This window comes from Aulostomus chinensis, chromosome 7 (genome assembly GCF_037954235.1).
Source record: "Aulostomus chinensis isolate RoL2024-O1b breed Wild chromosome 7, RoL_Achi_v1.0, whole genome shotgun sequence".
Lineage (NCBI taxonomy): Eukaryota > Metazoa > Chordata > Actinopteri > Syngnathiformes > Aulostomidae > Aulostomus > Aulostomus chinensis.
In genome coordinates, this window is record NC_141326.1 from 425,666 (window position 1) to 450,381 (window position 24,716).

Sequence of the window (24,716 nt, forward strand, 5' to 3'; positions counted from 1 at the left end):
CGGTACATAGAATGTATTGAATGAAAATATACAGAATAATGTTTAACTGTTAAAACTCAGTCACATTTAAATGGATATTAAAATGTTTAAACCTCATTTTCATTTTTTTGTTTTGTTTATCCTTCAAGTATGAGACATGTCACAAGCAAAAGAGAGATAGGAAATTTTGGTTGTTATGGGCCGGACCATGTTGCAGCAGGACCACATTGTACTTTACTTGTTTGATACTGATGGCTGAAACTGGAGTGGAAGGGTGGAGCTAGCAAGCAACAGGGAGGATTAATAGGAAAGAGAGACAAGACACTGATGGTGATCGACAGCCATCGGAGGTGGCCGCAAAAATTTTTGAGACTTAAAAGTGGGCCCTGAATTGGAAAAGGTTGGGAACCTCTGACCAGAGGACCCTTCTCAGCCCCTCTACCACTTCTTCCAGGTACTGCAGTCAGGCAGGTGGTACAACGGTCCACTGGCATGAAGAGATATTGACAAGAGACCCTCCATTCCCGCTGCAATAACAACTGAGAGAAATCTGCAATAGGCACTGCACATGGCATCATAGCATTGATGACATACAGGTGCTGGTCATATTATTAGACTGTCATGAAAAAGTTGATTTATCTCAGTAATTCCATTCAAAAAGTGAAACTTTTATAATGTATACATTCATTCCACACAGACTGCTAGATTTCAAGTGTTTATTTCTTTTAATTTTGATGATTATAACTGATAAAAATCACAAATTCAGTATCTCAGAAAATCATAATATTACTGAAGACCAATACAAAAACAGGATTTTTAGAAATGTTGGCCAACTGAAAGTAGGAACATGAAAAGTATGAGCAAGTACAGCACTCAATACTTAGTTGGGGCTCCTTTCGCCTGAATTACTGCAGCAATGCATCGTGTCTGTGGCACTGCTCAGGTGGGAAAAGAGCCCAGGTTGCTCTGACAGTGGCCTTCAGCTCTTCTGCATTGTAGGGTCTGGCGTGTTGCATCTTCTTCTTCACAAAACCCCACGGATTTTTTTTCCAGGGTTGAGGTCAGGCGAGTTTGCTGGCCAACTAAGAACAGGGATCCCGTGGTCCTTAGACCAGGTACTGGTAGCTTCCTCAGACCTCAGAAAACCCAGCGGACCGACACCAGCAGATGACGGGGCACCCCAAACCATCACGGACTGTGGAACCTTTACACTGGACCTCAAGCAACGTGGATTTGGTGCCTCTCCTCTCCTCCTTCAGACTCTGGGACCTTGACTTCCAAAGGAAATGCAACATTTACTTTCATCAGAGATCATAAATTTGGACCACGCAGCAGCAGTCCAGTCCTCTTGTCTTTAGCCCAGCCAAGACGCTTCTGACGCTGTCTCTTGTTCAAGAGAGGCTGGACACAAGGATGCGACAGCTGAAACCCATGCGTGCGTCTGTGCCTGGTGGTTCCTGAAGCACCGACTCCAGCTGCAGTCCACTCTTAGTGAATCTCCCCCACATTTTTGAATGGGTTTTGTTTCACAACCCTCTCCAGGGTGCGTTATCCCCATTGCTTGAACACTTGTTTCTACCACATCTTTACCTTCCCATCACCTTGGACACAGAGCTCAGTGAACAGCGGGTGTGTTACAAAATTTCGCATCACAAAATTTCACAAACTAAAATTCAAAGACGCACCAAATAAAAAGCAATGTAAAACAAGCAGCGTTGTGAGGGCCTGAGCCCTGGCCTGAACCCCAGGGGGTCCTGGTCCAGGGTGGAGGCCTTGTAGTTGAGGAGTTAGAAGCCTGAGTCTGATCAGAGAGTGAGAGCAGAGCTGAGAGCTGGCCCTTTAAGAACCCCTCCCCCACTGCTCTGTCTTTGATCTGTGCTAGAGTGGAGAGCAGAGCTGAGAGCTGGCCCTTTAAGAACCCCTCCCCCACTGCACTGTCTTTGATCTGTGCTAGAGTGAGAGCAGAGCTGAGAGCTGGCCCTTTAAGAACCCCTCCCCACTGCTCTGTCTTTGATCTGTGCTAGAGTGACAGCAGAGCTGAGAGCTGGCCCTTTAAGAACCCCTCCCCACTGCTCTGTCTCTGATCTGTGCGAGAGTGAGAGCAGAGCTGAGAGCTGGCCCTTTAAGAACCCCTCCCCCACTGCTCTGTCTTTGATCTGTGCTAGAGTGGAGAGCAGAGCTGAGAGCTGGCCCTTTAAGAACCCCTCCCCCACTGCTCTGTCTCTGATCTGTGCTAGAGTGAGAGCAGAGCTGAGAGCTGGCCCTTTAAGAACCCCTCCCCACTGCTCTGTCTCTGATCAGAGAGTGAGAGCAGAGCTGAGAGCTGGCCCTTTAAGAACCCCTCCCCACTGCTCTGTCTCTGATCTGTGCTAGAGTGAGAGCAGAGCTGAGAGCTGGCCCTTTAAGAACCCCTCCCCACTGCTCTGTCTCTGATCTGTGCTAGAGTAATGTGTGAAAGTTTGGAAGCGAAAGCATTAATGCCCTAGGAGGAGAAAGATTTTGTTGGGGGAGTAAAAAAAGTCCTCATTTTGACAGTTTTGTCCAATTTGTGGACAGTCTGTTGTAGACAGGTGAGGGGTCAGAGTGGAGGAATTGTTGGTCTTGATGAGACGAGTCCAACGGTGTTGGTCCCATGTTTGTGGGACTTTCGTGTGAGGAGTTATAGTGCTGCAAATTATAAAAAAATAATCTTTTTTTTGTGTGGCTCCCTAGGTGGCGCTATAGACTTTTGTGGTGTTTTTGTTTTAGATTAGTGAATGTTTAGCCAGACTGGACAACTGTGGTGAATTTCAGTGAATTTCATGCATGTCCAGGGGTGAAATTAGATGATGCTCATATTGGGCGCTCATTGACAGCAAGAACAGTCCAGGACCAGGTTTTGAATGGTGTGGATGTGAAAACAGCTCCAGGCCGTCTGGCCCAGCTGCCACATGGGTGTTGGGGGGGGGGGGGCTGGGACACTGGTTCGTGGGTGTTTGTAGTGTTTTAGTGCTGCTAATGTGTTGCTCTGCCGATCAAACATGATAGGGCCTGTGCCTGAAGTACCTTCAGGCACAGGCCCTAAAAGTAAAATGCGAAGTGGCCCTGCGCACCACTAATACTGATTTTTGATCATCTCGCCTACTGTATACACAAATTACGAGAAGGAGGAAAAACTCTGTAGCAACGCCAAAGAAGAAGAACTGTCCAACCTGTGTCTTGTTGGTTGCGAAGAAGGTAGAGTCTGATATCAGTAAAGAGGGCAAAGTTCACACGTCTTTATTTAGAGAGAAATCCTCACGTAATGGCCTCCTCAGGACCGACTCTTTCCACCCCTCTCACCTGATCGACAATATTCCCTACGGCCAATTTCAACGGCTTTGCCGTATCTGTGACACTGATACTGACTTTGAGTTTCAATCTAACGACATGCCTGCTTGCTTTTTAGGCAGAGCCTATAAACCTGACTTAGTCCATAGAGCACGTGCCCTTATCCGTGCGGAGCTGCTTAAAAAACCCAAACACTCTGTCTCTCAATCTAGACCTTTTTTTGTGACCCAGTACAGTCCTGTTGCTAGACATGTTAAACGCATCATTCAGTTGAACTGGTCCATCGTTGAGTCTGACCCGTCCCTCAGAGCAGTGTTTCCTGACCCACCTGTTTTTTTCTTTTAGGCGAGCAGCTACTTTAAGGGATCAACTGGTGCACAGCTACCTACCTCCAGATCCGAAGGCGACTTGGTTAAGTAAGCCAGTCGGTTGCTATCGATGTGGTCATTGCCCACACTGTAGCAATGTCATACAAACTAAAACTTTTGTTGATTTCAGAACAAATAAAACCTATAAAATAAACAATTCCATAAACTTTAGCCCTACTCTTGTTATTTATCACATGATATGAACTGGTCCTGGCACTTTCCATATCGGAAAAACTAAACACCGCTTGCGTGGCCGTTCAGCAAAACACAAAAGTGCTATTAGAACTAACAATAAAAACGATCCTACTGCTAGACATTTGCAAACAGTGCATAACAGTGATGATTCCTTGTTATGTATTATGGGTTCGAGCACATCAACCCACCTAAGAGGGATCGCTGATGAAAATTAAATCCGAGGGAGACTGATTGGATCCATTGTCTGGAGGCTCTGAATGAGCCTGGGTAGAATGAGGATGTTGGTTTCATGTGTTTCTTAGGGTTCGACCTTGTTCTTCTTTTGCTTGCTCATCCTTGCCTGCCGCGTAGGCGTGTCTGACGCCTCACTGACCCTGATTGCTTCATTGCTTTGCAGCTGGTGTTCGTTCTGGGTTCACATGCCCTCTGGGCTATTTAATGACTGTTGTTGGCGTCCACTCATGTCCTGATGAAGATCCAGTTGGAGGGTCAAAACATTGACTTTTAAGGATTTGACTTCTAAAGAATTTAGGTCATGTAAAATAAGGGGTTTTTAATGCTTCAAAACCTCCTCGAGTGCCTGGATAACCTGTTTTTTTCCTCAAGATCCAAGAGCGCTGCTTTACCTTTGACTAACCCTCACCTGGTTTTTCCCTGTTTTTGACGCAAAGCACTTTAATTAAAGTTTTATGTTTGTATTTGCATTGTAATCTAAATAAGAGAAAATACAAATTATTTTTTCAAAGAAAAGAGCATTTTATTTCATACTGACATAGCAAAAACTTGTATGTCTGCTTATTAAGGAAGAAAATAAAGAATATTTGATTTTTGCATTTCTGATTTTCTTTACTCTTTATTTCGTATCGTGAGTATTTTGGATCGTTTCGTGAGTTGACTTTTGTTGCACCCCTAGTGAGCGGCCAGCCTCTCCAGCAGTGACCTTCTGTGTCTTCCCTCCTTGGCCAAGGTGTCAAGCAGTCCTCCATGATTGCGTAGCCTACAGAACCAGACTGAGACCTTTTAAAGGCCTTCGCAGGTGTTTGGAGTTAATTAGCTGATGAGAGTGTGGCACCAGGTGTCTTCAAGACTGAACCTTTTCACAATATTCTAATGTTCTGATACTGAATTCATTTATTTATTTTTCATCAGTTGTCAGTTATCATCATCAAAATTACAAGAAATAAACACTTGAAATCTCAGTCTGTGTGGAATGAATGAATACATGATACAAGTTTCACTTTTTGAATGGAATTCCTGCGATAAATCAACTTTTTCATGATATTCTAATTATATGACAGCACCTGTAGGTTCTGATTTAATCATTGTTGGAAGGTGACTTCTTTTTCTATTTGCCTTTAATTTGTCTTCTACTCTGTTGTTGGTCAGGTATGAAGACTTGGCCAGGTCTCCTTTGCAAAAGACCAGGGAGCTCTACAGCTTCCTTGGTCTGGTTCTGGACCACAGTGTGAAGAATTGGATCATCAACAACACCCGTGGGAGCAGCGATCTGTCAGCTCGGCACAAGTTCACTACGGTCCGTGACTCGGCTGCTAATGCAGAGAACTGGAGGGTGAAGCTGTCCTTTGACATGGTGCTTTACACTCAGACTGCCTGCCAGCCACTTCTGGATCTACTGGGCTATAAGACAGTCTTTCACCCAAGGGAACTGAGAAACCTGTCTCACTCTTTGGTGGAGGACAGAACGTTCCTCCCATTTTTTTAAGAAATTGTGACCAGCAGCATGGGTTGAAGACTCCAGGAGGAGTGACTGCTGCAGTTCATCATGGGTCCTTACCTGTTTGACTGGCCAATGTGGAGATCCCAGCTGTTTCTGTAGTGCAGCAAGAACTGACTCATCAACAGTGACACTTCTCCAAAATGCCCTCCAGCAGCAGTGTCACGTTCTTGATTTCCACATGAGCCAACTACCTCTGTAGATCCAACATTTCGCTCTGAAAACCAACGTGACTCCTTTGAATCCATCCTCAGTGAATCGTGTGGTCATTGTCTGCTCTTAACCCGGGGATGGCCTGCTGGCGGCTCCTTCACACTGCTGAGTACAGACAATCACCAGGAAACTGACATTCAGCTGTAAAACGCGATGGAGGACCTTGTGATAAGAACTGCTTCCTTTGGGTCCGTTTTTTCTCAGATCCAAGAGCAGATGAACAACATGATGTCATTGGATAACGAGAACGTGCCGGGACATTTGGCATATCGTGTCAATGCATTCCTTGTTTTTCCATGTATCATGTGATGCCCAAAGGCTTCCATAGTGAAGAAATGGTGTTTCATGTGCCTGCGCTGTGACGTCGCCGGTGACAAGCGTCTTCAAATGGTGGTGATTTACAATCTCAGTTTCCAACCAAACAGTCCACTAAAGTGGGTTTCTAAACAGCATGAAATGTCCTTGGAAAACACAAAATGCATTGTGATAGCACGCCAAATGACTTAAGAGGCTCATACGCCGGGGAGATTTTGGCAGCTGGGGTGACCATATTTGGACAAGATGTTGAAAATGCTGAGGAACAAGTGATTAATCTGATCGAGAACAATGTTAAGGAGGCCGTGCCATCAGACGCGCTCCGTGGTGTAATTTAATTAATTCTTAACAGGGTCATCAGGTAAAAAATGAGCATTCATGTTTATGTTTTATTGAAGAAGACTTGAAATAAGTGATGAAACTGAACACCTGTAGGATCATTTTAAATGAAGTTATAAATCAGGGTCACATTCTAATGCTAAGGTTGCCCCCTGCTGGCCATTTGAAGGGATGCAGGTTGACCATACTGAATGCTGTGAGCGTCTCTCCAGCGACCTGACCAGAGGTCCTGGAATAATCACACACCTGCAGAGGAGTTTACTCTGGAAACTGGCAGTGTTGCATGTTTGTGTTTGTGTGTGTGTGTGTGTGTGTGTGTGTGTGTGTGTGTGTGTGTGTGTGTGTGTGTTCCTGTGCGTGGCCTTCGAGAGGAACTCTCTTGTGGGTGTGTTACCCAGTGATGGGTCTGTTCAAGTACTGAATGTGATGTGTCAGATGTCACCTTTGAAAAGTGATTCAATGAAAGTATCAAACACTACATGAGTGGACATTTTTGAAGAGTCTCCCTGCAACATCCTCCAAAAAATTTTCAACTAAGGTTTTCATCCACTCATCTGGTGAGTGTGTTCATGAGTGGACATGAGCTGAAGCTCCTGCAGAGGTGAGTCAGAGTGTGAGGGTTTACACTCTGAATCTAGACAGTCTTGTCCCCTCAACAGGGTTCATGCTTTAAACGTGATGTACCCTTTCTCATTCAAAAAGAGCCAGCTGTGTGTCACCAAACCCCAACCAAAGTTCTGTCCTGACTGTCCAAGTAGAGCAGGTCCAGCACCTCCCTCCTTCAATGAACCTCCACCCAACAATTCTCCATCAGCAGCACATCCTGCAACAGCAGCCACCAGAACCTTCCTTTACCAGCAGGAAGGTGGAGCAGATCCAGGATCAGTGGGGACGGAGAGAGAGCAGGAGAGCAGGACAGAGACAAAGACAGAGAATGGAGGAAGACAGAGAGACAGAAGGAAAGAGAGGGACAGAGATAAAGAGAGAGAGAAAGGAGGACAGACTGATGGACAGAGACAAAGACAGAGAATGGAGGAAGACAGAGAGACAGAAGGAAAGAGAGGGACAGAGAGAAAGAGAGAGAGAAAGGAGGAGAGACTGATGGACAGACGGGGACGTGAGCAGGTGGAGCTACGGGTGGCAGCTGGAGCCTCTTCAGGTCTGGAGCCTCCTCCAGCAGCACCAGGATCTGGGATGAGGGGAGAAGAAGAGGAGTTAGTAACACGTATGAGGACAGGAGGAGGAGAGAGAAGTCCAGTGCATCATGGGAGATCCCAGCAGTCTGAGCCTAGAGCAGCAGGTCTAAGGGCCAGCCTAAGCAGTCCTGACTATAAGCCTGATCAACAAGGAGGTCTTTAGTCTGCTCTTAAACATATAGAGGGGGTCTGGGTCCTGGACTGAAACTGGGAGACGGTTCCACAGGAGGGGAGCCTGAGATCAACCTAGTAAATATGACCTAAACCAGCTGCTCTCAACGGCTCTGATGAGGCAACGCTGTGGTGAACAGGAACCGGCTGACCGGGTAACGTTCTTAACGTGGGATGGAATGACAGAGAGCTTTTGAAAATGACACCCAAGGTCTTCACCTGAGGGGAGGGGGAAACAGAGGAGTCCCAAATCTCATACTTTGACACTGCAAACTTGAAATTTTTCAGCTTGAGAACACTAATCATACTATGTACTTAATCACCCAGTGCGTGAGTTTTGAGGGTGCAGTGCTGTCCAAAATCGCTTAAAGCCATGCGGCGCACTCACCGGAACGACAACGGCATGTCTTCTTCTTCTTCTATGCCAATTTGTGACCGGCTAGCACTGCATCAGCATCAGCAAATTACTGCCACCTTTTCCCTGCGCTTGTTTGTCGATTTTTGAAGCAGTAAAACAGCAAAATGAACGGTCATCGCGCATAGTTACGTCACAATCAGCGCCGACGACGCGACGTCCTCCTTCTATTGGCTGAAGGTCAACAGTATGTAGCGTTTATTTGTGGGAACTATTTAGCAAAACATGTCGGTGGCAAGTCGTCGTCATAGTCGTCCTCAGCAAGGAAGCCCAGACTGTCCTCTCCCAGCCACGTCCACCAGCTCTTCAGGGGAATCCTGAGGCGTTCCCAGGCCAGCCCAGAGATATAATCCCTCCAGCGTGTCCTGGGTCGGCCCCGAGGCCTCCTCCTGCTCAGACATGCCTGGAACACCTCCTGAGGGAGGCGTCCTCACCAGATGCCTGAACCACCTCCACTGACTCCTCTACCTGGAGGAGCAGCAGCTCTACTCTGAGTCCCTCCTGAAGGACTGAGCTTCTCACCCTGTCTCTAAGGGAGAGCCCAGCCTCCCTGAGGAGGAATTTCATTTCGGCCGCTTGGATTCAGGATCTTGTTCTTTCAGTCATTACCCAGAGCTCATGACCACAGGTGAGGGTTGGAACATAGATTGACCGGTAAATTGAGAGCCTCGCCTTTTGGCTAAGCTCCCTCTTTACCACAACAGACTGGTTTAGCACCCGCATCACTGCAGACGCCACCCAAATCCACCTGTCAATCTCCTGCTCCATCCTACCCTCACTCGTGAACAAGACCCTGAGACACTTAAACTCCTCCATCCCCACCCCCCCCACCCCCCCCCCCCCCGACCTGGAGTGGGCAGACATTCAGCTGTTAACTGTTCCAGCAAGAGCTGGAGATCGTCAAGAGGACCACGTCATCCACAAACAGCAGAGACGACATCCTCCCGCCACCAAACTCAACCCCCTCCACCACCCGGCTGCGCCTAGAAATTCTGTCCATAAAAGTTATGAACAGAACCGGTGACAAAGGGCAGCCTTGGTGGAGTCCAACCCTCACTGGGAACAAGTCCGACTTACTGCTGGCAACACGGACCAGCAACGGTGGCAAGTTGTTTTGTTTTTTCAAACCCGTGTCCACACAGAATTTCAAACTTGCCCCGTTATTTAATGTGAGGATGAGCCTGTACAAGTCGGTGTCGACCAACTCTCACCACAGCTGACTGCTGCCATTTTTACCGATGAAACGAGTGTCCACAGTCGCATCCTCAAAATCTTGACCCATTGGAGTACAGCATCCCGTACTTTTGCATTCTCAATTTTCGTTTACTATCCATACATTTTTTCTAGTGTGGTATGAAAGTATGCGATGTGGGACACACCACACGTTTGGATGAAGTATCACATTCAACAATTGAGTAAACCGTGATGGTTACAACCGAGGTTTGACAAAGTATCAATTTGTATGTCTTAAGCTTATAGAAAAACAAACAAGTCCATAAAATAGAACCTTTATTATATAAAAATGCTTTTGATAAAAAAAAATATCACAAGTGTAAATGACACAAAGCATTTTTAGCTGAGGCGACATTACAGGAACTGTTTAAGAGTGACAGGTTTTACTGACGGTGGTTTGAGGCCAGACCTCCAGCCCTTTATACATGTTCATGTACACTCACCACTTTATTAAGTACACCTAGATAGAACTACTGCAGTACTACAACCCTGCAATAAAGCCTCCCTTCATGAGGATTACAAAACTTCCATTTTTGTTTAATCTGTTTGAGAGAGATGTGTTGATATACATCTAAAGGTGTTTATATCACAGGCGCGTACACACACATACACACACACACACACACACACACACACATACCTCGATCAGTCAAGAAGAACAGTACATTTGGACCTGAGTGCTTCTCTTTGTTCAAAAACTGTTCAACGAGACTCAGAAAAACATCTGCTTGACAAAAAAAGGACAAAACCTCCAGGTCAGAGACAGACAGGTTCTCGGTGGTCTTGGTTCAAATCCAAGAGGAGAATCGTCAACTACGATGGGGGACCATCTTCTTCACACAGCAACGGCTGCATCTCGAGGGGCTACGGCTGCTCTTGTTTGTAGCCACTCTTGGACTACTAATCTCTCTGAGTATGAGGTTCATGTATCTGTGTGCAAATCCTGCTGATGCTGATCCTCAGTTACCTCAACTTCCTGGTCATGACAGCAGACATCACGCACAAGTAGGTGAGCACGGGTGCCTCACACCATCATGTCATGCACAGGTAGGTATCGCACGGGTGCGGCGCACACGGGTACATCAAGCATTGGTGCATCAAACAGGTGTACATCACGTAAGAGTATGTCACACGCAGGAGCACGTCACGCAGAGGTGCTTGTGCCGTTGTTGCTGTTACGGTCTCACTCAGTACAGAAGAGGCTGGTTGAAAATGTGCACCATCATTCAAATGAGAATGCTTTAAACACACAAAAGGTTCTATGTTCTCCGTTGGAGGGTTACTGGAACCTTCAGGACAGTTCAGCGAGAGCTCTTTCACACATCATTGGACAAAGATTCCTTCAAATTAAGCATGACGGCAGACAAAAAACAGATGATCGACAAACAAACAGAAATATGAGTAATAAAAGTCACGATAATGATAATAATATTGATTTGTTATTATCTTTACAATAGCTTCATGATCTACTCAGTACAAGAGTGGTCATTTGGGGATTTTTGTGAGTAGAGAGTAAAAGTACACAATAGCAGCAAACATACTTTTGGTAAAAGGAACAATGAAAGTAAAGAAAGTAGTAGAAGAAGTTCACAATGAAGTATTCATTCCTCACAAGCCAATCACTGACTTCATTAGATTTATGTACTAATACCTTTACACACTGATACTCGTTTGGTATGTTGGAGTGTGGACAACAAACAATTAGAAACTAGAGGGACTCGATGGCTTTACCCGCCACACGTACACATACATGCACACGTACACACACACGTACATGCACACGTACACACACACGTACATGCACACGTACACACACACGTACGTGCACACGTACACACACACGTACATGCACACGTACACACACACGTACATGCACACGTACACACACACGTACGTGCACACGTACGTGCACACACACGTACACGCTCGTTTTCTGCTGTGGTCTTGTGATAAACCATCATGCCTAAAATTGTGAAATTCTTCTTCCGTGGTTGATTTTGTTTCATATCATGTACACAATCTACAGTCCTGCACCAGACTGGCACCATACAGGTTGACAACCGTGTGTGTGTGTGTGTGTGTGTGTGTGTGTGTGTGTGTGTAGGGGCTTCAGCATCAATAAATAGAGTCTTGGTGTCTCTCCATCACACACAACTATCTCTACTGTCGGTGAGTTCAGGGATGAGTTGAGGTGGGAAGAGCCTTGAAATGACAGAATCAGTGATTTAAACCACAGCAATGCAGCAAAGGCTGTCGTCTCCTGTTGTCTCCGTCCGTCTCTGGGTCTCACCTGCCATCTCCTGTTGACGGAATGAAAAGACGTCTCTAGCTGTTGTCTCTTCTTCTTCAAATGTTTAGAGCAGGACGTGGATGATGGTCACTGTGAATGGAATGGTGATCTAGTCCATGTGGCAAGGCACTGACAGATTCTGGCACATGAGGACTTTTCCTTGTAAAGTGGGCCAAGCGAGGCCAGTTCTTGTGATTTTTCCTCTCGTCACATGACTCCCAGGGATGTTGGAGGGTCATGAGGAGTCGGTGCAAGGTGAAGGGGGAGGGGGGCACAGGTGGAAGTACGAACGCTCAGTGGAGGGGGATGGAGGACAGCTCTCCTCAGCGGACAGGTACTGGGAACGGGGTGTGGGGGGTGGAGGGTAAGGGTCAGAGTCGGAATTTAGATCCATGTAGTACTTGTTGTGTTTGCCGTGGCCCGCTGCCTTCCAGTGGCCTGCAGATGATGCCAGCCCTGCAGGCGGGTGATGGGGGGTGTAGTCGCTGTCGCACACGTCTGTGCTGCAGGGCGTGGTGGGCGGGGCAGCGCCATGGACTGGGTGGTAGGGCCTGGCAGGAGGGAGAGACATATTTTAGAGGACAAAAACACACCTGATACATCCCATGTCCCCCTCAGACCTCTGAAGGCTGCTTCAGACCAGCTGCTGGTCCAGCCTACTGCTGTAAGTTTGGTGGTTGGACTTTGGTGAGACTCTCGTGTGTGTGTGTGTGTGTGTGTGCGTGTGGTTGCACCTGTATGATCTTATGGTTGACGGACTGTTGGAGGAGTAGCAGATCTCAGTGTTGTAAAGCGAGCGATCAGTTGCTGGGGACGGTGGAGGATTCAGGATCTGCAACGAAAACAAAGATCTGTGAACGATCAAGGGGAAGTAAACCATAGGTGTGATTGGCAAAGTAGGATAATATACGGTGCACCTATGACACGATGTGACGCGACCCCCCCCCACACACACACACACACACACACTGACATTACAGAAATATGTTTAGCTTTTAGTTGGAGCTCTGCTTTCATCCACTAACCCCACTTGGGGAGAGACATGGATTGACAAACAGGTTAGCGGTCGTTCCAGGCTTGTCCGTCTTAGGTCTGTGGTCTCATGGAGGGCAGGCGCCAGCATGAGGTCGGCCTATGGATCACTTCATTTGGGGTTGAAAACGAATCATAGTATTCAGACTGATCACCTTCTGCGCATGCGTAGGACAGGTACAGGCGGCTACATCAAGTTGATTTCCACTAGTTTATTTAACATACCCGGCTGTGCACCCCCCCCCCCCCCCCCCAAAATGTGGTATATATCACACCCCTGGTAAACAGAAACAAGTGTGTGTGTACCTGAGGGTAGAAGGCTCCCTTGGTTGATGATGAGCTGCTCGACGAAGCTCCGGTCACATGGTTCCTGTCATAGAGCGGTGCACCGCTGCTGCTGCTGCCCATCAGGCTGACCGAGCTCATCATGGACTTCCCACAGGAGATACCTGCACATACACGCTCAGCATTACACCTGAGGGCTTCTGTGAGGCTGCAACTCAGTGGTAGATTTGGTGATTGTACCTTGGAAGGTGCCGTGCTGGGAGCTGCTTGGGGCAATGAAGTTGAGGGGCATATGGGGGGTACCACTGATGTACTCATGAGGGAAGGTCCCACTGGGACCCTTGTAGCGCCGGCATACCACACGCTGGCAGACAAAATAAGTTCCCCCAATTACAAAGACAAGCAGGATGATGGCGATGACTGGACCGATGGTGTTGGGTCCGGCGTTTGGGATACCACTGGCGGGGGGGGACATGTATTCTGCACAGAAAACAACATAAGTGAGGCATAGAAGACCAGATGGACAGTCGTCCTTATCCCTCTCTACGTGTGCACGTCAGAAGAGATGTTTACCACAGGCGAGCTCATCCGATCCATCAAGACAATCTGAGTAGTTGTCACACTGTTGTTTCTTGGTAATACACTGGTTGTCACCGCAGCGGAACTGGTTGGGAGGGCAGATGGCTGCAGGAAGACATACAAACATGGTTCCATGGTGAGCGCAGACATGGCATCGTGTACAGTTATATCAGCTGAAGTACCCTTCGGTTCCAGCAGCATGATTTAGGATCTGGCTCCAGGCAGCTGTGACCTCTGTCCACAGTATATGATGCGACTAGAGCTGAAGAACCCTCTCCATGAGACGCAGTCCAGCTGACCAGACACAGAACTAAAAAGGAACCAGGACCTGGAGGACTGAGAACCTTCAAAGAATTTTCCGTTTTCAAAGTAAGAGTAGAACCACTTCGGAGCAGTTCCACTGTTTCAAGCCCAGGGACTCAACCTATCAAATAATGCTTTGTGCTCCACAGAGCTAAAGGCAGCACTGAAGTCCAGCGGCATCAAGAAAGAGCACTGATCCAACGAGTGGTTCATAACAGGGAAGCAGAGCTGTTTCTGTGGCGTGTCATTTCTGACATCCACTCTGGAATTGTCCCAGTGTGTCATACACCCTTTTCACTGAAAAACGCGTGTCAAAGTGGGTTTTTGTACCCGCATTTGCTCGGCTTCAGGGCTCATTCAAGCTTCCTGCAGACGCGGGTCTGAGCTCCACTGTGAGGCTGCATGCCGGTGTTTGTCTCTCTCGTACGTCATAGCACTGACAACGGCGTCATCATTACACGTAAAAGTGCGCTGTGTCTCAAAATGCCGGTGATGTTCCCATAAATCTGTGTCCCGTACGGTTCTAGAAATCTGCCGCCAGATCTCCTCTTCACCGCGGATGGCGAGCAGCTCGCAGACTTCAGGATCTTGCCAGTGCGCTGCCATGATCAATAAAAGGATGCAAGATGGCGGTACAAGTTGTTTATGAACACGGTGGTGCCTGCTCAGTTCACGTCAGGGTTCCTGGTTGGTGGGCGTTCCCCAGCAGAGATGAACTCACCTGAGATCATCCACATGGAACCGTCAGAACAAAAGGAGTGGAGTGGCGTCTCGGGACATCAACAGGAGACTGATCTCATGGCAGAGGCCCAAACTTTACTGAGACAAGAGTGAGCAGCTCTCACAGCCCAGCCTGATTTTTATTTTTTTATTTTTTTTCCCGGTGCTTCCACAATGACAGCCTGACAGGCGGCAGAGTGACAAAACCAGAATGTGACAGGAAGGTCGCGTGAAACCTGAGACAACGCAGGTTGCCTTTTTCTCACTGCAGGCGAGCCGAGCAAAGCCGAGGTGAGCAGCTAAACACCCGGGTCACTTGGAGGGTCGGTGGACGCGGGTCGAAATGCTGAGTCGACCCTTTCAGAGCGCCCTAACACCCGTGTTCATCCGCGTTTTTGGTGCAGTGTGAAAGGAGCTTTTGTCTCTCGGAGTTTGTAAAAGTTGTGTAAGAAATCCAAAATCCAAAATTAAGTCGGTTGGATCTGATGTGAGTCATTTCAGAAGCAGCTGCAAATGCCTTAGAACTTTGATTTATGATCTAGATGAAGTTTAAAACCCCTAACAATAATTTCATCATAATAATCAGACAGAATTCTTTAAGAAATGCATTGTTTGTTGTTGGTGGGCCGTGAATGAGCAGGAAGAGAGCTGAGGAGGCTCCATTTGTTTCAACATCAGAGCCTCAGCATTCTACGGCATACATAAAGCAAAAATGGGAGAGGGAGTCAGAAATGCAAATATCAGAGGAGACCTGGTTGAAAATATGTGAGGCACATGCAACCACTGAAAATTCAAGATCGTTAAGAGAGTTCGGCTGGAAGAAAGTAGTGAGATTTTTCATAACTCCTAAGATAACAGCATTGCAATCAGGCTCGCAGAACCGTGGCCTCTGTTGGAGACATTGTGGAGCCGCAATGGCTAACCACTCTGATGTTTTTAGGGCCTGTCTGAAAATGCAACCATTCTGGAGGGAGGTGTCAACTGAGATAAATACAGTCATAGGGGTGGATCTAGTTGGTGTGTCTAGGTGGTGTCTCTTTTGTTAATTTATATCTTGGTAGAACCCCAGAAACAGTACTACATAAGGACGAATACTTATTGAAAATTCTTCTGGCAAGTAGCAGAAAAGCAATAACTAGAAAATGGTTGCAACTCGATCCCCCAACATTGGCCCAGTGGCATGGGATGATTGAAGAAATTTACTGTATAGAGAGACTTACTTTTGTTGTAAGACTTCAGCTGGAGAAATGTACTGAACGCTGGGAAAAGGGATTGAGTATGCACCATAAAAAGCACGACATAATAACATGATGTATGTATGTATATGTGTAGAAGAATATTGTGACCTCAGCTGTAACCATGATGATCTCATGTTTCTCTTTAATGACAAAGAATTAAAAAAAAAAAAAAAAAAAAACCATCAGAGCCTCAACACTGGACAACTCCTCCGCAGCAACAGTGCGGATCTAGAGACTGGTGCCAGGCCTCCTCCACTGGCCCAGCTCCCAGGTTAGGGTTGGCCACACCTTGATCTAACCTCATGTGAGGTGCATTTACACCTGCGTGTACATCAGAGTGATAAAGTGTGTAGTTGCCAGTGGAATAGTCAACTTATTCACAGTGATACTTGATCACACCACACCATCACTGCTTTGACAGCTACATCCTGGCAGACAGCAGCCCACTGTGGACAAACCAGTAGTCAGAGCAGTGGTGGTCCCGGCTGAGTCCATCCCCCAGCTACCAGGAGACCAGCTTGGCCTCCCGCAGGCACTGCTAGTTTGCTGCTGCATGTTTGTCAGTAGAACCTACTTTGACACTCTTGCTCATCAGAGTGGTCAGCACAATCCGGCTTGCCGTTGCAGCGCCCTTGAGCATCAATGCAGCCTCCCTTGTCACACTGGAACTGGAAGGCTGAGCAGACCAGGCAGTTCTCCTCGTCGCTGCTGTCATCACATTCAGGAAAGCCATCGCATCGCCACGCCATGGGAATACAGTCAATCTCTCCTGTGGAGCAGGTGAACTGCTCTGTGGAGCATGTGGGAGGCTCTGGGACAGAGCGGGCGGGCAGGGAGGACAAAGAGGAGGATGATGATGATGAAGATGATGAGGAGAGTAGCAGAAGCCTGTAAACTTCCTCATGGTTTGAGTTGGTGCTCACCTCCACAGTGGAGCAGATCCTGCAACAACACCAGGTGCATGGGACAGGAACATCGTGGTGTGCCATCGCCCTTGGCAATGCAGATGTGAGAACACCCTCCATTATCACGGGAACACGGGTGGGACACTGAAGACAAAACAAAGACCAGAGCAAACATGACAGGATGATTCCTACAAAAGCCAGCCGTCTCATGAATGCAGGCTAACGTAGGTCCATACCAAACTCCTGAGGGTTCATCTCCTCTACAGCATGGATGGAGGTCAGGTATGATATCCGTCCCTGTATCCGTGTCCGTCTGTCTCCCGTCAGTTTATCCACCCTCTCGATCATCTGCTGCTGCCTGTCAATCCAGTACAAATGCTCATCCAGAATTGTCAGTCCCATCGGTTGGAGGATGTTAGAGTCCTGCAGGACGATGCGATTTGCTCCTGGAGAAGACGGAAAGATGTTTGCAGCGCACTGCACTAGAATATCACAACCAATACTGATGGAGACACTGATGAGACAGGATTCTATAAACCAGCGTGATGAAGCCAGGCAGCTGCCATAATCAGCCTGGAATCTGGAAAATGTTTCCTTTCATAAATGTATATATTAAATAGTAGTTGATGCCTGAAAGTGGGAACAATCCTTCCCTCCACCAAGAAAGACAGTGGTTGCCAGAACTGGAGGCCATCTTGGGATCACACCACCATGACACCACACAAGATGTTCATGTTCTGACCCATGAGTAGTAGCAGATTTGGTAGCCACCGCTACTTCATTGCACAAGCACTCATGTTTGGCTGAGAAGGTGGAATGTTGCTTGGGATTTGAACAGCTGTCAATGTTTGCTTGAGAGTGAATAAATTTGAGGATTCCCACATTCACTCATGACAGTCATACCTCCTGTTCGTGGTTAGCTAAGGTAGCCAACACCAGCATGAGTGACAGGTGGACAGTCACAGAGTAAAAGATGAGCAAAAACAGAACAGCCAGACGGCACCACCATGACCCAGTCAGTCAAGTCAGCTGTCAGTCACTGCCTGGACACACAACCGGCAGAACTGTAGCAACCGACTGTGAGCTGGTTGTGTTGTGTTTATTTGTTTTGCTGATTATAGTCACCATCATGCATGCTGAGTGTATGTGCAGGTAGAATGTGGAGAACCACTAAATTAAAGAACCAGAGTTATGAATGTGAATCAGATGGTCAGACACCAACTGGTTTCATCTGCTCATAGAAGTCACTTACTTTACTACACAAAACTACAACAAGTATGTTGGACTCAGGTGACCCTCACTCAACAATGTACCTGCACAGCTCCTGAGGAGCTCCGCCCCTTTCTGATCGTCCAGAGCTGGTCAATCAAAACTCACACAGAAAAGATTCCTTGCTTTAATGAAGAGATGATCAGAATATCAAGGGACTCACCTGTCAGGTCACTGCTCTCAATGCGTTTGAGGTCAGCGTCGACCCAGAACAGTTTTCCCAGTTTGTTGTCCAGAGCCAAAGCTACTGGTTTGATGAGACCGGTGGTGAAGAGCGACTCTCTCTCGGTGCCGTCCAGACTGGCTCCTTCAATCTTAGCTGAGCGCTCCTGCACTGTGGTGAAATACATGTACCTGTAGAGAAGATAAACACAGTACTTATACCTACAAGCGGATGGTACAGCAGAGTGGACCTGGACAGAAGGGATGCGTGATAGTATCAATCGATAAAGGTAGTACATCAGTAAATACGGGATATCGGCAAAAAATATAATACTGTGCATCCCGCAAAGAAACCAACAGAACAAATTTACTGGGACCCCAGGTGACCCTAGATGACCCCAGGTGACCTCAGGCCATAGGTGACACCAGTATCAACAGTGGATCACTAGTGATTGGCGTTTAGCCGGCTGAAGATTCTCTGGCTCAAACTCGCTCCTGCTGGATAAAAGAAGCACACCCTTTCTCTGCATTGACAACAATCGCGCGGGGCTTGTCAGAGTCGTCCTTCAGGACCACGCCCACTGTGTGCCCATCCATCCTCTGGACATTAATGGTATTGGTGGTCTCACAGGTCCAGTAGATATGGCGGCTATAGGGGTCCAGACTGAGATCATGAAGCTGGTTCTCTAGCGGCTGACCACTGCTGCTCGCCACCATGGAGGACTGCAGGCACACAGAATTCTGGATTAGTTCACTTCATCGTTCTCCTTCAATTCCATCCCTAAAGACTGGGTGGTGCTTCTGGATTACTCAGCAGGGTCACTGCCCTGGTGTCCTAAACAGGAGGGTCGTGACCTCTTCTCGAACAACACCAAATAAAGGGCGGGGGGGGGGGGGTCCTCATCCAATTTAGTCAATAGATCTATAATTTGGAAACTATTTTGTCATGTGAGCATTTGATTATTTGCAAGTAAACTCAGATCCACAACCCAGTTTATGGCTCAGCAAGTGATGAACGGTGTTCTTTAAAAGTTTTGATCTTAAAGATGGAAACAATTTCTGTAGAAGAAACTCCAAACATCCACTCCTCAGCAGCAGCCGGCCTTCAGGATGTAACAACATGGAGTCCCTGAGTCTTGATGAAGCTCTGGATAGAACAATGAGGCCGATGGTCACACACCAAAGCTGTTTGTAGCTTTTCTACTGCAAATAGTTCTGGTCAGTTTCTAGTTTTTGCCATGCGAGATGGATGCTGAAGGCTGAACATTGCATCCTGGAGGTCTGCAGGAAGAACTGCTGACTGGCTACGGATCCGTGACCACGCCCAGAACCACTACAGGGGATCATCATGCATGGAGCTACTGTCGCTGGGAAGCTGTCTCAATTCATCGATGGCCTACATCGGTGTTGTGTGTCTGTGTTTCTGGAGTCATGGTTACCATGGCGCCATCATCTCGGGCCCTGCGGATGTTCTGTCGTCCATCAAGCCAGTAGACCAGCCGGTCCAGAGGGTCATAGCTGACGGCCCGAACATTCCGCAGCACGTGGATGGGGAGGATGATGTCAGGACTCTGCTCTCCCAGAACCATCCTGCTGATACTGGCCTTCTGACTAAAGAGCAGGAAACTGGATGGAGCTGAGGGGGCAAAGGTCAGGAAGGAGAAAGAGGGAGCGACGTGAGCATGCTCAGTAGACACATCCATCTGGCTGTCGTTTGTTCATGTGACACACATACACACCCTCGCAGACACACACACATAGACACACCCACACACACAGACACATGCACACACACATACACACACCCACAAACACACCCACAGACACACACACCCACAGACACACACATACACACCCACCCACATACACACATATATACATACATACATACACACCCACAGACACACACTTACACATCAACACCCACAGACACACACACACACTCACATACACACACTCACAGACACACACACACACATATACACACCCAGACACCCACATACACACCCACAGACACACATTCTTTCTAGTACTATGAACTGTATGTACGAAGTACTTCAACAGTTTAACTACTACCAATCTGCCCCTGAAGAGGGAAGATTATTTCATCTGTTTGCAGTAATACTCTTTTCTTAATCTTTTAGAAGTTGTGTTGGTAATTCTGCAGTACTGCGCTTTCATTTCAGACCACACTGATGAATCCTGTCAACTTTGCTGCCATGAAACTCCCCCGCAGGTTCCCACCATTAACAGGTTCTAAGGAGGAGCCTTTAATCAGGTGTAATACTGGGATGAAGTGTTGGATGGAGACGGTACTTTAAAAAGGGGCTGATGTAAGTACGGGTCAGAGCAGACTAACAGCTCAAGATGTTCTGCATCTCAGCGTTTTGTTTACTCTCGTCTGGAAGGAGACATTATGAACAGAAAATAGCCCGAATCCAAAGTTAGCAAGTCCATCCATCCATTGTCTTCCGCTTATTCCTACATTAAAGGTCACGGGGGGTGGAGCCTATCCCAGCGTCAACAGGCGAGAGGCGGGGTTCACCCTGGACAGGTCACCAGTCCATCGCAGGGCCAACATAGAGACAAACAACCATTCACACTCACATTCATACCTACGGTCAATTTAGAGTATCAATCAGCCTAGTCCCCAATTGATGTCTTTGGACTGTGGAGGAAGCTGGAGTACCAGAGAGAACCCACGCAAGCACGGGGAGAACATGGAGATTCACCCAGAAAGACCCCCTGCCCGAGCCGGGACTCGAACCCGGAACCTTCTTGCTGTGAGGCCACAGTGCTAACCACCGCGCAGCCCCCTAGAGCAAGTCTTGACAGCTGATTGTTTGGTGAAATCTTTTAATGAGTAGAGAAACTTCCTCAAGACCTCCTGAGAAGTGCTGTTGAAGTCTCCTGCCACTTCTACTCACAGCTACAGTTCCGCCCATCACTGTTGAGGGTGTAGTGGGAGGCGCAGCGGCACTGGGCTCCCGCCGGCGTCGCCAAGCACAGGTGGGCGCAGTTACCATTGTTATGAGAGCATTCATTGGTTCCATCCTGGCGGGACGAGTGGAACACCAGGATGTCCAGCATCAGTTCCAGCTGTCCCTGAGAACAGGCACCACAGCAAAAGGATGACCATCAACTTGTGGATTTGTTTTCTCCCGATTAGACGGAAGAAATCAAAATGAATCAAACTAGTAAACACAGAAAAAGTTGTTGCCGACCTGCAGAACCACTGTGCGATTGAGCCCACTGTGTTTATCGGCCCGTTCAATGCTGCGCAGGTTAAAGTCAGTCCAGTAGATGAAGTCCCGGTACTGGGTCAGACCGAAGGGATGAGGGAGGTCGTCGACTATAATCTCCCTCTGAAGGCCTGCAGATCACATGACAATGCTAACACGCCTGCTCAGGTGCTCATCAAACACATTCATTGGCATCGCTGCAGAAGACATGAAGTTGGTTAAGTTTCTCTGGTGGTGCTCAACAAGCTGTGTTGACAGGCAGCCTGATGATGGCGCTGCAGGACAGGACAGCGCCACTCAAGGAGCTGGAAATGGTGAAAATATTAAAAACTGGATCAATGTGGCCATGAGTCCCTGAAGATGAGAGAGGAAGTTCTAGTTTCAAAGGTTTGGTAGCTCCAGGGTTGTGTAACAACAAAAGAGACTCAGTAATGAAAGTGAACTGAGTAATTTTCACTGTGAAGACAACAAACTCTGTCTCCATGACAACCAAGGAAGCGTTTGATGCCGTTGAAGGAAGTTCCTAGAATGTGGCCAAGAATCTTGAGAGGTCATTAACTCTCTGACTGGAGAGAAGCTAAGTTTGATCGCAGCCATCTTTAAAACCAGGGGTCCATGTCCATGTAAACATGCGATATGTCAGTGTTTTTACTTCAAGTAAATGTGCAAACATTTCTACAAAACCCTTCTCCCTTCGTCCCTGGGGGTGTTACATGTAGCCTGATGAGGAAAAAGTGAAGGGGAGGGAAACCAAACCTTGCATGTTGGTGCTCTCAATCAAACACGTGTCCAGGTCAGTCCAGTAGAGTCGGTGGTCTACATAGTCAATGGTCAGTCCGTTGGCCCGGCCCACTTTATCCACCAGGGTGACAATGGTGCTTCCATCCATGTAGGCACGGGCTATTCGAGGTCGACCCCCCCACTCAGTCCAGTACATGTAGCTGTGGAGGAAAAACAGTCATCCCTGTTGTAAGGACTAGCAGAGTTATGGATGCGCCAGTAAAGCCTTTTAATTTGATTTCCTTCTCATTTAAACTCTGAGTGGATCATATGCTCTCGAAGGGGAAACTTTTCACTTTTGTTTCCTGTGTTTGGAAGAAGACTAACTTGCTTTCTATGAATCTGGCTATGTGATAATGAAATGACATCACATCTCCAGCAGCAGGCTGTGACACCATCTCGCCAAGTGTGAGGGGATTTAGCACGCTAGTACAGGTTCTTCTGCAGGGTTAGGGTTCAGCTGCATCTGAATGGTGAAGATTTAGGCAGCAAACATGTTTACTGGAGGGCGATTATGGTGAAGCTACATACCTACATAATGACCTGCCTGACTCTAGCTGGGAAGACACGCTACATGAAGTCACAGCTCAGTACAGGTGCACAACACTGACTCATTCAGCTGGTTACTGCCACGGTGGATGAGTCATGCCTGGCTACGACCAGAGAGGAGACCAGGAAAACTTCAAAAATTTAGCAATAGCTGAAGAGTAAAAAAAAAAAGGATGGTGGTATTGCCCTCATATTCTTCAGCAATTCAGGCAAACCAGAGCTGACTGACTGACTACAGTGAGCACTGCAAGGGAAGACACACATTAGCATGTCAAAGAGAAAAGACATGAAAAGTTTAAAAACTGAGGCAGTTTTCTCTGATGAACTCCAGCGATTATTGAGAGGAAAAAACACAAACATCCTGCAGAACAAAGGAAGAGTGGTAAAAGTGTGTTGAAGACGTTCAGACAGGAAACATCATGAAACAAGGACATTCATCCACTACTGTCTCATAATCACCAGAGACTCCAGGCTCAATACTGGTTAACACCGGGCGGTGATGCCGTGCCCCGCTGTGCCCTGGTGTGTACAGTTCAGTCAGCACTGACTGATAATTAAAGGAAGTTATTGAGACGACAGACGTAGAGATCAGCGTCCACCTCTTCATCAGTCATTCTCTACGTGATATGACTAACATCTGAGAACACATGTAGCATACGTGTTGACATGGACACATGACTCGCTCATGGGCTAGCGGGAGGTCTAATGTCTGACGCTAACCCAGGTGTGACTCCTCTTCTCCTGATACCAGAGGGACTGTTCCTTCTCCTTCTCTCTTTTCTTGACCACAACAACAGTGAAGTGTTTACTGGCTTCCAGCTAAGCTCCCACAATGCAATGCCATGTGATACTGGAAAACCATGCTGGGTCCAAATTAGCACGACGGCATTCGATCTCATGTTTACTGCTTGTGTTTTCCAGTACCTGCTATAGAATTCTCACCTGCTACTGAACTGCGGATATGTCTTCTCTTTGTTAGAACATTATTTTGCTCTTGTTATTTGACCAGTAAATTACAGTTTTACACAACATGCAGAAAGAGTGATTCATCTCTTTTTGACCCATTTTAAAAACTCTGAAAATATATAATCAATTACTAGGAGTATTAAATACATGTAATAATGGAGCTGCAGTTGTAATGTTAGTGTTGGAAGGACAGCAGACAAAATTTACAACCATGTCCAGGATCCTACCCATTGGCAGGGTCAAGTGCTAGTGATCGGGGGTTGTCCAGTGAGCGGGGGTTTTCCAAATCCTTACAGACTAGGACTTGTCTGTACTGGCCATCTAGCCGGGCCACCTCGATGCGGTTGGTACCAGTGTCAGCCCAGTATATGTTCCGACCCATCCAGTCAACAGCCATGCCCTCTGGGTAGTCCAGTCCGAATTCGATCACGTGTTCTACAGAGCTACCGTTCATATACGCTCTGCTGATGGTCTGAGACAGAGAGACAGCAGCACCGTCACGTCATACATGAAAAATTCAAGTTTAATAAATAGGTGAACTCCAGTAAAACTGAAGCTTGTCTCACCTTGGCCTGGATGTCGGTCCAGTAAATCCTTCTCTCAGACACATCAAAGTCCAGAGCGGACGCCTCTTTGACGCCGGTCAGTGGGATGGCCACGTCATTGCTGTTGGTTCCCAGGGAGATGCTCCTGATGTTGTCTCTGTCAGCCGAGAGGCCAGTGAGTGTCAGTGACTCATTCCTCTACATCAACTACATTTACAGACTTGCCCAGCCAGTTCTCCTGCTCAGAAGACCACAGTCCTGTTAAAAAATGAGTCCCAGCACTGGTCCTCACTGAAGGATGGATGGACCAACTCATCAGAAGCACCCACACACTACTTATCATTTATCATCATGACTACACTATTATTACCCCTTGATATGTG

General features: G+C 47.4%; 2 protein-coding genes across 5 annotated transcripts in view; one reads left to right on the forward strand and one right to left on the reverse strand.

Annotated features, from left to right (window-relative positions):
• The window catches only part of LOC147258110 (carbohydrate sulfotransferase 1-like), a 73,241-nt gene extending 66,288 nt beyond the window's left edge, over positions 1-6,953 (forward strand). For 2 of the 3 annotated variants that reach the window (XM_086207980.1, XM_086207979.1), the window contains exon 7: positions 5,238-6,951. In XM_086207980.1, the coding sequence (XP_086064106.1) occupies positions 5,238-5,574 (337 nt within the window). In that variant the 3' untranslated portion in view covers positions 5,575-6,951. Of the gene's footprint in view, positions 1-5,237 lie in introns of all 3 variants that reach the window. The other variant, XM_086207981.1, reaches the window with a different exon arrangement.
• Positions 6,954-9,733: 2,780 nt separating this feature from the next.
• lrp5 (low density lipoprotein receptor-related protein 5) overlaps positions 9,734-24,716 on the reverse strand; it is a 72,287-nt gene continuing 57,304 nt past the window's right edge. For both annotated transcript variants that reach the window (XM_086207982.1, XM_086207983.1), the window contains 16 exons: positions 24,355-24,490; positions 24,016-24,260; positions 22,250-22,434; positions 21,476-21,624; positions 21,179-21,356; positions 19,691-19,887; positions 18,769-18,974; positions 18,253-18,443; positions 17,057-17,266; positions 16,839-16,964; positions 16,490-16,726; positions 13,649-13,759; positions 13,316-13,555; positions 13,097-13,239; positions 12,493-12,590; positions 9,734-12,309 (listed from right to left, as the gene is read on the reverse strand). In XM_086207982.1, the coding sequence (XP_086064108.1) occupies positions 11,994-12,309; positions 12,493-12,590; positions 13,097-13,239; positions 13,316-13,555; positions 13,649-13,759; positions 16,490-16,726; positions 16,839-16,964; positions 17,057-17,266; positions 18,253-18,443; positions 18,769-18,974; positions 19,691-19,887; positions 21,179-21,356; positions 21,476-21,624; positions 22,250-22,434; positions 24,016-24,260; positions 24,355-24,490 (2,968 nt within the window). In that variant the 3' untranslated portion in view covers positions 9,734-11,993. The remainder of the gene's footprint in view (positions 12,310-12,492; positions 12,591-13,096; positions 13,240-13,315; positions 13,556-13,648; positions 13,760-16,489; positions 16,727-16,838; positions 16,965-17,056; positions 17,267-18,252; positions 18,444-18,768; positions 18,975-19,690; positions 19,888-21,178; positions 21,357-21,475; positions 21,625-22,249; positions 22,435-24,015; positions 24,261-24,354; positions 24,491-24,716) is intronic.